Raw genomic sequence first — 17,683 nt, 5'->3', positions numbered from 1 at the left:
CAAGAAGCCTGATTTAATTTCCAAACCGAACTCACTGTTGACTACTTTAGACTAGATAAAGGCTCTCACCTTGCACTCACGATATTAGAGACCTCATCCAAAAACACTTTGGCATGCACGGGATGGTGTTCACTTCTGAAACTCCAGGCATTTTTTTTACAAACAGATCGAACAGAACTCACAAGGCAAAGCATGACTCGTCTGTGCTGGGATCCGATGATGACGTGGTCCGAATCTCAGCGAGCCTAAACAGATGATGATGAGCGGGAGCGCCCGGCCCGCGCGCGCGCCCCATATTAATCTGTTGAAGCTAGGTCGCTGTCTTTTCAGCACCATGGACTGTGTGGAGAGAAACCTTTCCGAGCAGCAACAACCTGCAACAACTTCGTGACTAGAATCAATTCTACACCTTTTACCGGGATAGTAACTTTCTTTCGGTAAAATTAGAATTGCCTTGTTATTAATTTATTTAGGTTTGGAGATGGAACACGGATTGCTCTATGCCATTTGCGACTAGGGCATTTATCATTATGTTGTTGGATGGCTTATGATAGTATTTGATTGCAGCTCTCAGACAATTAATCTAAATTGTTTTGAAGTTCTGTTGACTTTAGTAAATGATCTCGTGTCAGTTCCGAAGTCCAGAACTATGTCTACCATCTGATTTATGTTACTGTGCGTTTTGGTGTTGAATACAAGAGTTTAGCCTAGGCTATTTAACCTATCGATGTGATTCAACGAAGAACATTAATTTCGTGAGGAGGAGTTTTCCAAACATACAAGGAATCTGTGCTCGTATCCGGCATGCTGCCTTTCTTAGTTGGACTTTTATACCTAGTGAGTGGACGCACGGTGCGCGCTCAGGATGCGACAGGTAGCCGCTTCTTCTGCTCCGCCATCCCGGCGGACGCCGACCCTAGCTGCTCGTTCGACCCCAACGGTAACCGCGTGCAGAGCACCAGCCCCGTGGAGGACGAGCTACGGAACACCATCCTCCAACTCCGAGAGACCATCCTCCAGCAGAAGGAGACTATCGTGAGTCAGCAGGGCACTATAAAGGAGCTGAACTCCAAACTGGCCCGCTGCGAGGCGGCCGCGGAGGACTCTGCGGGCAGGTCCAGGGGCCAGAGCTCCAGGCGGAAGGACTACAGTAAGAACACAATGGGAGACCTTCCCAGGGACCCCACGGAAACTATAGACCAGCTGGGAAAGACCATGCAGGGGCTCAAGGGTCGGTTGGAGAATCTGGAGGTGAGATAAGGAGGCTGTAGTGGCTACAGTAAATTATATCATTCATGTCAAATGTATTTTTTATTATTATACACTGTAGCATTTTTGTATGGAGGTTAATATATGAATATACCCCTATATGAATATGGATGTTTGTGGTTATAGCTACAGTAAATTAGAATGATCATGCTTTTCATATCGCTCTTACATTGTGTATGGAGGTTACTCAGCCCTTTTACCTTTTCACCACAAATGTGTAGCACCCACCACATCAGACATGTCTGATACTGAATGTAGCCTACACGAAAGACACTACCCACTTACTCTTCCTTAACACCAAAGGGTAATGTAGTGTAGTATGGCAGAAGCATGCTGCTTATCCTTGATGAATCAAAGCAGCTGATATGAATAGACAATCAGCACACATAAATTGGTGTTAAAAGTGTCAGGCACCATCCGTGGAGAAGTCGAGCAGAGATGTGTATTTTCAATAATTCATATTCATTTTTCCATGCGGCACCACACGCAGTCTTGTCATTTTTCCAACTGCTTGTGCAATTTATGTCACAAATCATACAAACATTTCCCCTGGCTTTGTATCCACTGTATCACGGAGGAGGTCCTATCTACGCAGCAAACAGACAAAGAAAAAAAAGGCCTATTGTGGTATGCCCACCATAGAATCCAATTCTAATTCTATGATGCCCACAGCTTGGTTAGTTAAGGTGATTAATCTCATGAACCTATTATATTGTCGTCACAATCAAAGTTATGTGGGAGTGGCAGCCCCTGGCATAATCACAATCACACAGATAGCAGTTCTTTTTGGTGCCAGTGAATAAGTGTGCTGGTTTCACGTGGCTTCATGATGATCATATCTCTGGTTGCATCCCAAATGGCACCCTGTTACCTTTATAGCGCACTACAAGGGAAAGGATGCTATTTGAGACGCAGCCCGTATCTCTGATAATATTGAGGTCATGTATGTTATTGTAACTGTGCAATCCGTTTGCGGCTGATGTAGCCTTTATTTATAAGCACCAATCCTTTATGTCGTTAGTAGATATAATACATGATTGCACAGTGTGGAATAAAACTGATAAAACAATTACATTAAAGTGCAATAGGAAATAAATAGGTTTACATCTCTCTCTCTCATATATATATATATAGATATAGATATAGAGAGAGAGAGAGAGAGAGAGAGAGAGAGAGAGAGAGAGATGTAAAACCTATTTATTTCCTATTGCACTTTACTGTAATTGTTTTAACTGAATATATATATATATATATTCAGTTAAAACAAATACAGTATATAGTCGGACGTTTACATACACCTTAGCCAAATACATTTAAACTCAGTTTTTCACAATTCATTGTGACATTTAATCCTAGTAAAAATGCCCAGTTAGGATCACCACTTTATTTTAAGAATGCAAAATGTCAGAATAATAATAGAGAATTATTTATTTTAGCTTTTATTTCTTTCATCACATTCCCAGTGGGTCAGAAGTTTACATACACTCAATTAGTATTTGCTAACATTGCCTTTAAATTGTTAAACTTGGGTAAAACGTTTTGGGTAGCCTTTCACAAGCTTCCCCCAAAATTGGGTGAATTTTGGCCCATTCCTCCTGACAGAGCTGGTGTAACTGAATCAGGTTTGTAGGCGTCCTTGCTTGCACACACTTTTTCAGTTCTGCCCACACATTTTCTATAGTATTGAGGTCAGGGCTTTGTGATGGCCCCTCCAATACCTTGACTTTGTTGTCCTTAAGCCATTTTGCCACAACTTTGGAAGTATGCTTGGGGTCATTGGCCATTTGGAAGACCCATTTGCGACCAAGCTTTAACTTCCTGACTGATGTCTTGAGATGTTGCTTCAATATATCCACATAATTTTCTTTCCTCATGATGCCATCTATTTTGTGAAGTGCACCAGTCCCTTCTGCAGCACAGCACCCCAACAACATGATGCTGCCACCCCCGTGCTTCACGGTTGGGATGGTGTTCTTCAGCTTGCAAGCCTCCCCCTTTTTCCACCAAATATAACATTGGTCATTATGGCCAAACAGTTCTATTTTTGTTTCAACAGACCAGACAACATTTCTCCAAAAAGTACGATCTTTGTCCCCATGTGCAGTTGCAAACCGTAGTCTGGCTTTTTTATGGCGGTTTTGGAGCAGTGGCTTCCTTGCAGAGCGGCCTTTCAGATTATGTCGATATAGGCCTTGTTTTACTGTGGATATAGATACTTTTGTACCTGTTTCCTCCAGCATCTTCACAAGGTCCTTTGCTGTTGTTCTGTGATTGAATTGCACTTTTCGCACCAAAATACGTTCATCTCTAGGAGACAGAACGCGTCTCCTTCCTGAGCGGTATGACGGCTGCGTTGTCCCATTGTGTTTATACTTGTGTACTATTGTTTGTACAGATGAACGTGGTACCTTCACGCGTTTCGAAATTGCTCCCAAGGATGAACCAGACTTGTGGAGGTCTACAATTTTTTTCTGAGGTCTTGGCTGATTTCTTTTGATTTTCCCATGATGTCAAGCAAAGAGGCACTGAGTTTGAAGGTAGGCCTTGAAATACATCCACAGGTACACCTCCAATTGACTCAAATGATGTCAATTAGCCTATCAGAAGCTTCTAAAGCCATGACATCATTTTCTGGAATTTTCCAAGCTGTTTAAAGGCACAGTCAACTTAGTGTATGTAAAACTCTGACCCACTGGAATTGTGATACAGTGAATTATAAATGAAATAATCTGTCTGTAAACAATTGTTGGAAAAATGACTTGTGTCATGCACAAAGTAGATGTCCTAACTGACTTGCCAAAACTATAGTTTGTTAACAAGAAATTTGCGGAGTGGTTGAAAAACGAATTTAATGACTCCAACCTAAGTTTATGTGAACTTCCAACTTCAACTGTGTATATATATATTTCTCTCTTTCCTTCTCTCTTTCTTCCTCTCTCTCTCCACATATATGCTTAATACATGACAAAAAAAAATCAGTGATATAGGTCATTCCATCATTTTTTTTTATAACTCTCATAATCTTATGCACAAGGCAAATTTCATCCTCTGGGGTTAGACCCCTCATAAATAAGCAGGACAAATTCAAATGAATGATTTTCAAGTGTGCTTGTGTGTGTTTGTTTTTGTGTTTGGGGTGATGCACTTAATTATTACTCCAACGGGTCCTTGAAAGGACCTCCCCAACATATATATTGTCCCTGTTCCTTGATCCTACCTCCACTCTGAACACAGCAGTACACAACCTGTGACTGAATGACAGAACGTCCGGATCGGGGATTAACTCTCTCTCTCCTCCCTCCACCACAGCAGCAGCAGTTGCGTGCCAACACGTCAGCAGCAGCAGCAGCAGCAGCAGGTGGGAATGCAGTGGGGCCCCTACCGGCGGAGCTGCGGGAGCTGCTGAAGCACCGTTTGGGGGCCCTAGAGGGCCAGCTTCTGAGGAAGGTGGCCGAGCTGGAAGAAGAGAAGAGCCAGCTGTACAACGAGACAGCCGCCCACCGTCAGCGTACCGAGAGCACCCTCACCTCACTGCTGGAGAGGATCACAGAGCTGGAGAGAAGTAAGGGATATGTTCTCACTGACCCTCCCTCAATCTTACTATTTCTCATCCTCACTCTTTCTCAGTCGCCATCTTTATTTACCCAGGCCAGAGGATCACAGAGCTGGAGAGAAGTAAAGAGAGCTGTAGTTCTCGTTCTCACCCTCTTTTTTTCCTCATTTTATCTTTCTCTTTTACTCTTTCTCAGTCTCCAGCTTTATTTACCCAGGTTAGATGATCACAGAGCTGGAGAGTAGAGGGTTTATTCCCCCTCACTCCCCTCGTTCCCACCCTCACTCCCCTCGTTCCCACCCTCACTCCCCTCGTTCCCACCCTCACTCCCCTCGTTCCCACCCTCACTCCCCTCGTTCTCACCCTCACTCCCCTCGTTCCCACCCTCACTCCCCTCGTTCTCACCCTCACTCCCCTCGTTCCCACCCTCACTCCCCTCGTTCCCACCCTCACTCCCCTCGTTCCCACCCTCACTCCCCTCGTTCTCACCCTCACTCCCCTCGTTCCCACCCTCACTCCCCTCGTTCCCACCCTCACTCCCCTCGTTCCCACCCTCACTCCCCTCGTTCCCACCCTCACTCCCCTCGTTCCCACCCTCACTCCCCTCGTTAGCACCCTCACTCCCCTCGTTCCCACCCTCACTCCCCTCGTTCCCACCCTCACTCCCCTCGTTCCCACCCTCACTCCCCTCGTTAGCACCCTCACTCCCCTCGTTCCCACCCTCACTCTCCTCGTTCCCACCCTCACTCCCTTTCTCCCTCTATTTTAGCAGGTCCCCTAAACTCACTTCCCCCTGCATCCTCTCTCTGTGGCCTTCTCTTGCTGTTTCTCTTTCTTTGATTCTCACACCCATTCTCTCTCTCTCTCTCTCTCTCTCTGCCTCTCCTTGCTTATTTTCTCTCTCTGTTGGAGATCAGAAAATAGCTGGAGAGAAATTCAGGGACCTCATCATCCCTCTCGATCCTCCTTTGACTACAGACCCAACCACTCACGTTCTGACTGTGACTGCCTCTTCCTCCTTATTTTGGATACTACAACACACATACATTATTTTGTTTATTCGGGATCCCCAATAGCTGTTACTATAGCAGCAGAGACTGATGCTGAGATTTGGGTGGGGAGGCAGAGACCGTCTGACCATCCGATGCCTGTCATTGATCAGGCTCTCTCCATGCACCCGAGTCTTCTCATTTTGATTCTGCCCCTCTCTCCCTCTAATTCATTATTTTCTTGCATTCTTCTCTGTGTTTCTCTCTCTTTTGCTCTCACTCTCATCTTACTGCTTCCAGAAAGACAGACTGTCTCTGATTCTCTCTCACTCTCATTGTAACAGATGTGTAAACAATATGCTGTCTTACTGACACCTCATCAATGTTTCAATTAAGACTGGAAACAATACAAGCTGTTATACTTCCACCAACCAGTGCCCATCTACATTTGTATTAATGCTCAATCATCATCATAATGTATGCCATTTAGCAGCTGCTTTTGTCCAAAGTGACTTATGGTCATGCGTGTATACATTTTATGTATTGGTGACACATTTTTTTTACCTAGGCTAATTAATTTCTTAAAAAATGAAGGAGGAGCGAGAGAGACAGAGAGAGAGAGAGAGAGAGAAAGAGAGAGCTATATTTCATCATTTTTTATACTTGCAAATGCAGCTAGCTAGTTTAGCCTACTCAAACACCTGACTCAGAGGGATGCTACAGTATGTTAGCTAGCTGGGTATGACTATCCAACACTGGAACTCTTCCAAGTCAAGGTAAACTTTTGGTTTTACTAATTTATTGCCGCCGGGGCCCGCCAGTGTAACTGCTAACCTGCTTACTAACTGTCCACTGTACTACATGATTGTAGCAGGTTTACTAACACGTTATTTACATTAGCTATATTGACTCTGACGTTACATTAGCTAATATGGTGACAACGAAGTAGGCTGTGTGTAGTGGTTATGATATGAATGTTTGGCTTGGAAAGATTTTTTGGCCTGATCACAGACAGTTGATGTGTTGTGCATTGAAGTCCACAAGCGAAGGGAATAGGTGAGAGGAGGAGAGCACGTAGATGTGAGAAGGAATACAACGAGATGTTTGTATATGGCTATGAAAGTTAACATTCTGCCAAATAAAGCAAATGGAACAAAACGGGGGTAAACATACCTGAATTTGTCCAATAGAAACTCTCGTTTGCAACTGTTAGACTAATGATTACACCCTAGATCAGCTAGATACAGGCAAGATTGTGCAAGGCTGTATTGAATGTGTCACCGTCTGTCCATGTGTCACTGTCTGTCACCTCAAATCTTTCTCTCGACCTGTGTGCACCTACTGTATGTTGTAAACTTTAATTCATAGGCTAGGTTGTAGCAACCTCATGATGGGTACAGGAAAAATTTGAGCATAATTTAGTAGCTTAAACCTATGGATGTTACATTGAACTGGGTGAATGGAATATGAATGACAGTCATCTAATATGCTGTAACATAACTAAGGCCAATTAAAAAAAAAATTTGTCCTCCCTCATCTTAAAACGGCACTGACCGCCACTGTCATCATCACCATCACCATGACCATCACTAACATCGAACCCTTACAGCCAATTTACGACAGTCCAACATCGAACCCTTACAGCCAATTTACGACAGTCCAACATTGAACCCTTACAGCCAATTTACGACAGTCCAACATCGAACCCTTACAGCCAATTTACGACAGTCCAACATTGAACCCTTACAGCCAATTTACGCAGTCCTACATCGAACCCTTACAGCCAATTTACGACAGTCCAACATCGAACCCTTACAGCCAATTTACGACAGTCCAACATTGAACCCTTACAGCCAATTTACGACAGTCCAACATCGAACCCTTACAGCCAATTTACGACAGTCCAACATCGAACCCTTACAGCCAATTTACGACAGTCCAACATCGTCAAAGTCAGCGGCCCACTACCCATTCTTGCTCATTAGCTTTATAGAGGGCAGTGCTAGTAGACAGTGGTAGTAGACAGTGATAGTAGACAGTGGTAGTAGACAGTGGTAATAGACAGTGGTAGTAGACAGTGGTAGTAGACAGTGGTAGTAGACAGTGATAGTAGACAGTGGTAGTAGACAGTGGTAGTAGACAGTGGTAGTAGACAGTGCTAGTAGACAGTGCTAGTAGACAGTGCTAGTAGACAGTGCTAGTAGACAGTGCTAGTAGACAGTGCTAGTAGACAGTGCTAGTAGACAGTGCTAGTAGACAGTGCTAGTAGACAGTGCTAGTAGACAGTGCTAGTAGACAGTGCTAGTAGACAGTGCTAGTAGACAGTGCTAGTAGACAGTGCTAGTAGACAGTGCTAGTAGACAGTGCTAGTAGACAGTGCTAGTAGACAGTGCTAGTAGACAGTGGTAGTAGACAGTGATAGTAGACAGTGATAGTAGACAGTGATAGTAGACAGTGATAGTAGACAGTGGTAGTAGACAGTTGTAGTAGACAGTGGTAGTAGGCAGTGGTAGTAGGCAGTGGTAGTAGACAGTGGTAGTAGACAGTGGTAGTAGACAGTGGTAGTAGACAGTGGTAGTAAGCAGTTGTAGTAGGCAGTGGTAGTAGGCAGTGGTAGTAGACAGTGGTAGTAGGCAGTGGTAGTAGGCAGTGGTAGTAGACAGTTGTAGTAGACAGTGGTAGTAGACAGTGGTAGTAGACAGTGGTAGTAGACAGTTGTAGTAGACAGTGGTAGTAAGCAATTGTAGTAGGCAGTGGTAGTAGACAGTGGTAGTAGACAGTGGTAGTAGACAGTGGTAGTAGACAGTGGTAGTAGACAGTGGTAGTAGACAGTGGTAGTAGACAGTGGTAGTAGACAGTGGTAGTAGACAGTGGTAGTAGACAGTGGTAGTAAGCAATTGTAGTAGGCAGTGGTAGTAGGCAGTGGTAGTAGACGGTGGTAGTAAGCAGTTGTAGTAGACGGTGGTAGTAGACGGTGGTAGTAGACGGTGGTAGTAGACGGTGGTAGTAGGCGGTGGTAGTAGGCGGTGGTAGTAGGCGGTGGTAGTAGACGGTGGTAGTAGACGGTGGTAGTAGACGGTGGTAGTAGACGGTGGTAGTAGACGGTGGTAGTAGGCGGTGGTAGTAGACGGTGGTAGTAGACGGTGGTAGTAGACGTGGTAGTAGACGTGGTAGTAGACGTGGTAGTAGACGGTGGTAGTAGACGGTGGTAGTAGACGGTGGTAGTAGGCGGTGGTAGTAGACGGTGGTAGTAGACGGTGGTAGCAGGCGGTGGTAGTAGGTGGTGGTAGTAGGCGGTGGTAGCAGGCGGTGGTAGCAGGCGGTGGTAGTCGACAGTGGTAGTAGGTGGTGGTAGTAGGCGGTGGTAGTAGGCGGTGGTAGTAGGCGGTGGTAGTAGACAGTATTAGAAGCTGGTGGTAGTAGACAGTACTAACAGTGGAAGGCTGTCTGTCTACTTTGGACGATGCACTGTTGGGTTACTACTATCATCGGCTTGCTTTCCATAGTAACCAATGGTTCAATAAGAGCCCCCTATGTGGGCAGACTCAGACACGGTGGTGTTTGTGAACAGTGCAGGTCATAACCGATGAAAGTGATGGATACTACCTCTATCTAATCATTATCTAATCATTTTCACACCTCTGTTTGTCTTCAGGTAACAACGCATTTAAGTCACCCGAGGATTTCAAGGTGTCTCTCCCCCTGCGCACCAACTACCTGTACGGACGCATCAAGAAGAGTCTCCCTGAGATGTATGCCTTCACAGTGTGTATGTGGCTGAAGTCCAGCGCCAGCCCTGGTATAGGAACCCCCTTCTCCTACGGGGTGCCAGGACAGGCCAATGAAATCGTGCTCATCGAGTGGGGCAACAACCCCATAGAGCTATTGGTCAACGACAAAGTAAGTCCTAGTCTTTTATTGATTGTCCATTACAAAAACAACTCCTGGGCTATGGCGACAAAAGACTAATTTACGCTAAAGAACTTGGTTACAGTTGAGCATGTATCATTGTGCATGTTCTATTACAAAAACAAACTGTGACGATTGAATAGACAGAACGATCAAGCCAGCACAGAAAAGGAACTGAAATGGAGTCATGTTGTAGTCCTTCCAGTCTGTTTTCAGGGGTAGATCCAACAGTTTCTTGAACCTGGGTCCAGCGACTATCACCGCAACACCATGGCCGTTACACCAAGAGGCCCACACCTCTTGTCGAGGGTCCTAGGTTGGCTTAAGGTCGCTTCAATATTTACATTTAATACTGAAAATCAGACACTTTCCCCCTTGTTAACCAATGCTTTTTGAAGGAAGACAATTTCCAATGTGCTCAAAAAGATGCTACAATTAATATTTCATCGGTTTCTGTCTTCAAAGGAATACAACCATGGCAATCGCGGTGTTTGAATAGACAACACTAATAGTTATTTGTTCTGTGCGTTACTGCTGGATAACTGAACCTAGGGGCTCCGAGGGAATTGAGTTTGGCTGAAGTGAAGTAGGGTGTTTTTTTTCAGTTGTGGGGTTAGATTTGGGTTTGTGTTGGGCATCTGGTTTATTGGCAGAGCCAGTTTTCCCCACAGTTCTGGTTTCACCATGCATTATGCATGTGTGTATGTCAGACAAACACTAGAAATTAAGAAAGAGAGAGAAGGGAGGGGGGAGGGGGGAGCAGGAGCAGAGTATACAGGAAGATAGAAGAGGGAACCAATACAGCACCAGAGATTAGAGGAACCAATACAGCACCAGAGAATAGAGGAACCAATACAGCACCAGAGAATAGAGGAACCAATACAGCACCAGAGATTAGAGGAACCAATACAGCACCAGAGAACAAAGCAACCAATACAGCACCAGAGAACAGAGGAACCAATACAGCACCAGAGAACAAAGCAACCAATACAGCACCAGAGAACAAAGCAACCAATACAGCACCAGAGAACAAAGCAACCAATACAGCACCAGAGAACAGAGGAACCAATACAGCACCAGAGAACAGAGGAACCAATACAGCACCAGAGAACAGAGGAACCAATACAGCACCAGAGAACAGAGGAACCAATACAGCACCGGAGAACAGTGCAACCAATACAGAACCACAGAATAGAGGAACCAATACAGCACCAGAGAACAGAGGAACCAATGAAAGTGTTAGTGAGTGTGAGAGAGGAGGAAATCATGAATATAACACTAATTTTCGTATCAAAATGTTTTAAAACCTAACTAACACCACCCAGGTCTGCATGGTGATTCCTGGTAATATAATCAACAGTTTAAGGTTAGAATGTTACCCCATGTTCTTTTGTCAATGGTACACCATTCATCTGGTGCAAATGCTCTAGTGCTCCAAAATGAGATTCATTAAAGATAGAGAGAAAATCTGCCCTGGATCAAATCCATTCCACATTCCTGTTGCATTTCATTATTTTGGTTTCTGTAAGGAGTTAAAGGATTCGTTCACTATTATAGAACCGTATCTCTAGTTTGGATGTAAATGGCATGTTTTAGAAGGGCCCAGATACTGTAGCAATTTCACTTGGTTTTGAGAAACATACTTCTCTGTGTAGCACAGCTGGTAACGGAAACCGCTCGAGTTGCACAAAATGGAATAACTTTGTGGATAAAGTTTGGAAATGCATAATTTAATGTGTACAACATCTAAAGACCTACACCACTATATTGAGAGGTTTGCCGTTTCTAAAAGGACTTACTTGGGTGTTTTTGGAGCCGTTGTTTTTCCAGAGCCCCCATACTGCAGAACGAGCAATGATAAAGTCTATTCCGGGTACGATATGTTTCTTAAAACCAAGTAAAATCACCAAATAAAATCCCTAAGTAAAATCCCTAAGTAAAATCACCGAGTAAAATCACCAAGTAAAATCACCGAGTAAAATCACCAAGTAAAATCCCTAAGTAAAATCCCTAAGTAAAATCACTAAGTAAAATCACTAAGTAAAATCACCGAGTAAAATCACCGAGTAAAATCACCAAGTAAAATCACCAAGTAAAATCCCTAAGTAAAATCACTAAGTAAAATCACCGAGTAAAATCACCAAGTAAAATCACCAAGTAAAATCACAGAGTAAAATCACAGAGTAAAATCACAGAGTAAAATCACAGAGTAAAATCACAGAGTAAAATCACCGAATAAAATCACCAAGTAAAACACTAGGTAAAATCACCGAGTAAAATCACCGAGTAAAATCACCGAGTGAAATCACCGAGTGAAATCACCAAGTGAAATCACTAGGTAAAATCACTAGGTAAAATCACAGAGTAAAATCACAGAGTAAAATCACAAAAAAAAAGGGTCTGGACCCTTCTATAAGATTACATTTTCATCCAAAATATAGATTATGTAAAATAATATTGAATCAGTCCTTTAAAGCTTTCCTAATGCCACAATATATCCACAGGGAACTTATTTTATCAACACTTTCGCAGCAGTTGGCTGCCTATTGGACAAGAGTGTAGTTAAAATATCTTTTGATGTAGTGGTTGGTTTGGGTTTAGTCAATGCCCGGATGGGGTGGTTTTATTGAATTTCTTTCTGCACCTGACAGTGTCGGATCTAAAACGTGAAATGCCCTCACACCTTTAAGGATTGCTTGCAGGTGCATTCTAGGAAATGTTGAGTAATCGTTCATAGAAAATAAACTCCCTCATCACTTGTTGTTTATTTTTTGCAAATGTTTGGGCCTCGCAGCCTTTGTCAGAGCTTTGATTAGAGAATGTTTATTGAAATATTGGTGTGGACTAAAAGACATTCTGCAACTGTTTAATCTGCCGGGCCGGGTCCTATGTAAACAACAGTTCCTGTGTTTGTTTCCAGGCCACACGGTCAGGGAGAACCTCCTGGCTCCGGGTATGATATCAGACCTAACGTCCTCAGGTTGACTAAGGCTCAGGGATATTACTAGAGGGCAGTAATTAGGTCCACAGTATCAATGCTCTGGCTGATTGGCTTTAGTGTAAATTTGATATGCTGGAACACCTTTGGAGGTCAACTGTCTAGTTTCTCATGGGAGGGATTAAGAGCAGACAGGAAATTGTTGGCAGTAGCCTCTGCATTTCATGGTCTCTATGGTCTCTATGGCTCATATAGAACCTCTATATAAAGCTAATGACTTCCACTTCCATTCTCCCCTATGCTGAATCCTCTGTGGACCATGATGTCATTGTAAAGTCTGGGCAAAGCGCTGATGTTGTAACCTTTCGTAACCTGTACTATTTCTTTCTGGTCTTGTTTTCGAAGTGCAATTCCATATGACTGCAATTTCGACAGTATATTGTCCCTATGTCACTTTACTCTTTATAAACTATTTGTAAAGTGCTGGTGTTGTCTTGCTCCATTTGGCCCTGTGTTGTGTGACTCAGTCAAAGCTTCATTGTGCCATCTGCCCCAGTGATATATAGCACTTGTGCTCTCTTGCTTCTTACGGCAGATTGTACGGTTCAACTTGAGCTCTATTGCCCTATCTGCCCTGGGATATTCTGCCTGATAGTAAAGTCTACAATAAGCTCCTATCCTTCACTTGAGTGAATGTTTTTCTAAGTTTCCCATAGACATCCATGCATGACTAAGTGAAAATTGGACTTAAGTGGAAATTAAGATTCACCACACAAAGACTAAAGGCTCAACAGAATAAACACAGGTATTCTCTTGCCCCTTTTGCACCAGTTAGTATAGCCCCTCTATCATGAATTACCCTCCTTGCCCCTCTTACCCTCTTTGCCCCTATAAGTATTCTACATTTACATTTGAGTCACTTAGCAGACACTCTTATCCAGAGCGGCTTACAATTCAAAGTGAATCCCATCTAACGTTGTACTGCCCATCTCACCCTTCTTACCCAGGTGGCCCAGTTGCCCCTGTCGGTGAGCGACGGCCGCTGGCACCACATTTGCATCACCTGGACGACGCGGGACGGCTTCTGGGAGGCGTACCAGGACGGGGAGAGACTGGGCACCGGGGAGAACCTGGCCCCCTGGCACCCAATTAAACCTGGAGGGGTGATCATCCTGGGACAGGAACAGGTGAGGCTCAGCGAGGCTCTGATGTACTCCCACCAGAGATGGAGAGGGAGAGGGGGAGGGTGTGTGTTCCCCCTGGAGAGGGAGAGATGAACAGGTGAGGATCAACCAGGCTCTGATGTACTCCCACCAGAGATGGAGAGGGAGAGGGAGAGGGGGAGGGTGTGTGTTCCCCCTGGAGAGGGAGAGATGAACAGGTGAGAAGGGGGAGGCAAGGCTCTTGTCACGCTATCAACACCCCTTTACCATTACCTCACCTCTCTGCCTGCCTTAACCAGTGACAGCGCACCTTTGGGAGCATTATTAGTGTGACACTCCAACAGATATCTCCATGACAGTACCTTACTATCTCTACGGCGATGTAGTACAGAACACTGACGCTATTAAGATCGTTCCCATAGGGACCCATTAATGTGACACTACGTAGCTGTTGGGTCACATTGGTTGGACTACTTTGTTCAGCACGTGTGGTGCTAGTCTATGTGGAAAGCTACAGTGCATGTAGTCTGTCTTTCATGGATAAAATTGCAATTGCAGAGTGAAATGACGCACAGAGGAAACCAATAGCAGAGCAATAGATCTGTCTCATCTATCAGACGTACTATACAATTTATTTGAATTATCGTTCTGTTCCGGCTTTGGCAAAATTGTTGATGTCTTTGAATTCTTGTTGAATGCAGAAACGATGAATAACCCATGCTATGACGTTTGTGTATACTGATGGGATTTTAAACACAGTCCCTCTCCCTCTACAGGACATGGTGGGCGGTCGTTTCGACGCCACCCAGGCCTTCGTTGGCGAGCTGAGCCAGTTCAACATGTGGGACCGGGTCCTCCGGCCTGTGGACATCATGGGAATGGCCAACTGCTCCTCCTACATGCCCGGGAACATTGTTCCCTGGATTGACACCAACGTAGAAGTAATGGGAGGAGCATCCAAGGCAGCATTGGAGATCTGCGAGGACCGTATGTTCGAACCGTAAAGGAGTTGGATGTGTAACGTTGTTATGACACTGGGTTCCGAAGGCTTGAGCGGTGGTTCTGGTTCCGTGCTCTCTGTGCTGCTTCAGAAACACCCCTCAAGAAGGAAAAAGGGCTCAACGGGTATTGCCTTTGTTTACAGACCTAGATCTAGTAAATGGGTCAACTTCTTGTTTTCCCAATGTGTTTTGGTGTGATTTTCCATGCTTAAGTACATGGCTCACAAGTTCATGCCCATTCCAACGTGATTCTAACTAGAGGATTTTACAGAGAACCCACTTGAGACTGAGGACTCTATGCTCTGTATTCTGTCTTTTACTCCTTTACCTAAATATCCTTTTCACAGATCCTCTCTAAGGCATTTCAAACACTGATAATCGAGCACTGTACTGTATTCAGTGAATGTGAGCTAATATATAACCCATAGAAGCTTTTATTGTGTTGTGTGGACAGCCATTTCTGAGTTGCATGGCAAACTTCTACGGCACATTATTTGAGCTTGTGTTCCTTTGCAGTAGAAAGAACCCCCATGTTCCAGAGAGGGCTATTGATGAGTGTAGAATATAAAGGCAACAGTGGAATAGACCATTGACTTCATTTGGAGTCATTTTAAACGTGTGCATGTGTTTTGACCTGTCACTGAGAGCATTGAGTGCAAAAGTTAATGCATGCGTACTGTATGTGTGTGCATATGTACATGCACAGGTGGGTGTGTTTTACTGTAATAGCAGTTTGTGTGTGTGTGCGTGTGTGCACGCTCTCGTTGTGTAAAAGGCCCTAGAGATTAGTGACGAGGACATTCACATTCTTGTAAATCTACTCTAATACCTCTCCTCCCCTTGAGCAGCTGCCATCCCAAGCAGCTTTGTGCAGCAGCCAGCCCAGGCAGGTTAAAAGCAAAGTCGGAAAGCTGCCGAGGACTGGCGGGAAGCCGGGAATTCAGCGCTCTGTGCTCCACACTGGGGGAGCGTGGGTTGGAATGGGATCGGACTGGATGGCCTTCAAGGAAGGATTTTATCCATAATCTGTGTTAGTAAATATCATGTTTGTCAAATGAATGACAAGATTAATGTGAGCTATTTTACTATCCCGTTGCATTGTATAATATAGAGGCATTTTGCTATAAGCCAGAGAGACGCTATGAAAATGAAGACTGTGAAACTAAAGATGAGAAGAGATCTGAATGTTTCTGGTTGGAACAAGACAAAAAGCACTGGAACACCCTGCTATGTTTCTGTTTGTAGAAAATGTCTTTCATTTCCTTAGGGATAAGAAAAAAGAACCACGTTCTGAATTCATGTTGTGCTTCATTCCAGTCCATTTAAACTGCAGTGATTTTAAATGTGGTGTAGTGGATACATGTGTGTCAAGTTTGCATCTTCAACACTGTTCACATTTGTTTGGCTGCAACACAATACCACAATGCCTGTCAATTCAACCCTTATCTGGTTATGGAGAGTGCAAAGGACTAACCTGTTGTTAGGAAACAAATGGACGTGTGTCTCTTCCTTTCCTTTGGGACATCTTGGAAAGATATATGTTTGTAAAAACAGAACAGCAGGATTCAGAACATTTCTGATGGCCTTTGAGAATGTATAATGCAGTAATGTTTTAAAGGGGTACACACCTATCATTTTAGAACATTTAAAAGTTATTCTACATATGAATGTCCTTTTATGTGTTATATTAATGTATCTGAAGGTTTTATTTCTGTAGAGAAGATTTAATTTCTTGTATTTTATTAGCATTTCTGCTCATGAGTTAATTTGTTTACCTGCACTGAATCACTATTTCACTCAGAATGTTAGTGGAAAAAGGACACCTTCTTTCAAAATGTTCAATGGCCTTTTTTTTCAGCACCGAATGTGCTTTTTATTTGCGGATGATTCAACTCATAAAGTTGGAATCCTTTATGGTGAAACAGCCACGTCCGTTTGGGATATTACAACAACAGAGAAGTTACTGCAAACAACAAACCCTGTTTTTCACCTCGGACATCATTGCACTACCTTTTTTTTTTACAATGCCGTGTGACAAAACAATAACAACGGTGGTGGGATGTCCAGTAACGCTGCTTTCCCCTACTGTGGATTCCATCTTTCAGTTCAGCAAATATCAGTTGTATTTTTGTCCTACAATGCAACCTTGGAATTGTGAAAAGATAAATGAGAAAGAAGAAAGGATTCAGCTGTTGCTTTAACCTCATCTTCATCTACCATTTATGTTCTGTGTCTCCATGCAGTGTGGTTGGATGTCCTCTTGCACCTAATAAAATATTCAAAATCCAAATACGAACAATCGTGACATCAGAAAGAGTTCAAGTGTTGAATAGAGTCATGGGTCAGCTGCGGAGTGCAGTGGAGGCTGGTGCAGGGAGAAAGGGGAGAATGGACCTCCCTTGTACTATTGAAAGACATTAAAGATAATGCAACATATTTAAAAACCATCCTTGTAATCAAACTATACTAAATACTGTATACTCACGTGTCGGCTATTTCACTGTAGTAGGAGTATATACAGTCCCATGTGAGGATAAACAGGATAACGTCCAGTAAAACAGTACCTCTCTCCTGTTCAGATTACCTAGGCTCAGTGGCTACTCATACTGCCTCCCCTTCTATCAATACAGATTCATCATAACCAAACACATGTTTTATAAGGCTTGTAAACTGACAGAATGTGATTGTATACTTCGTAACACCGGTCTTATTTGTCGACTACCGACACAAAGTCAGGAGAGGTGTCATATTGTTTTCTCTCTCTCTCTCTCTCTCTCTCTCTCTCTCTCTCTCTCTCTCTCTCTCTCTCTCTCTCTCTCTCTCTCTCTCTCTCTCTCTCTCTCTCTCTCTCTCTCTCTCTC

The 17,683-nt window shown here is 43.7% G+C and overlaps 1 protein-coding gene across 2 annotated transcripts; it reads left to right on the top strand.

Annotated features, from left to right (window-relative positions):
- Positions 1 to 291: 291 nt before the first annotated feature.
- Positions 292 to 17,120, top strand: LOC115205732 (neuronal pentraxin-2). Of its 2 annotated transcripts, none has more exons than XM_029772015.1 (5): positions 292 to 1,251; positions 4,582 to 4,831; positions 9,467 to 9,711; positions 13,666 to 13,845; positions 14,598 to 17,120. In XM_029772015.1, exons 1-5 carry the CDS (start codon positions 805 to 807, stop codon positions 14,823 to 14,825), a joined length of 1,350 nt encoding a protein of 449 aa, XP_029627875.1. In that variant the 5' UTR covers positions 292 to 804; the 3' UTR covers positions 14,826 to 17,120. The 2 variants fall into 2 exon arrangements, with proteins under 2 accessions (XP_029627875.1, XP_029627866.1); XM_029772006.1 differs by having other exon boundaries at positions 4,579 to 4,831.
- Positions 17,121 to 17,683: the final 563 nt, after the last annotated feature.

Source organism: Salmo trutta, chromosome 1, assembly GCF_901001165.1.
Source record: "Salmo trutta chromosome 1, fSalTru1.1, whole genome shotgun sequence".
Lineage (NCBI taxonomy): Eukaryota > Metazoa > Chordata > Actinopteri > Salmoniformes > Salmonidae > Salmo > Salmo trutta.
Note: the sequence above shows the minus strand (reverse complement) of the source record. Positions and strands in the feature narration are given on the sequence as shown.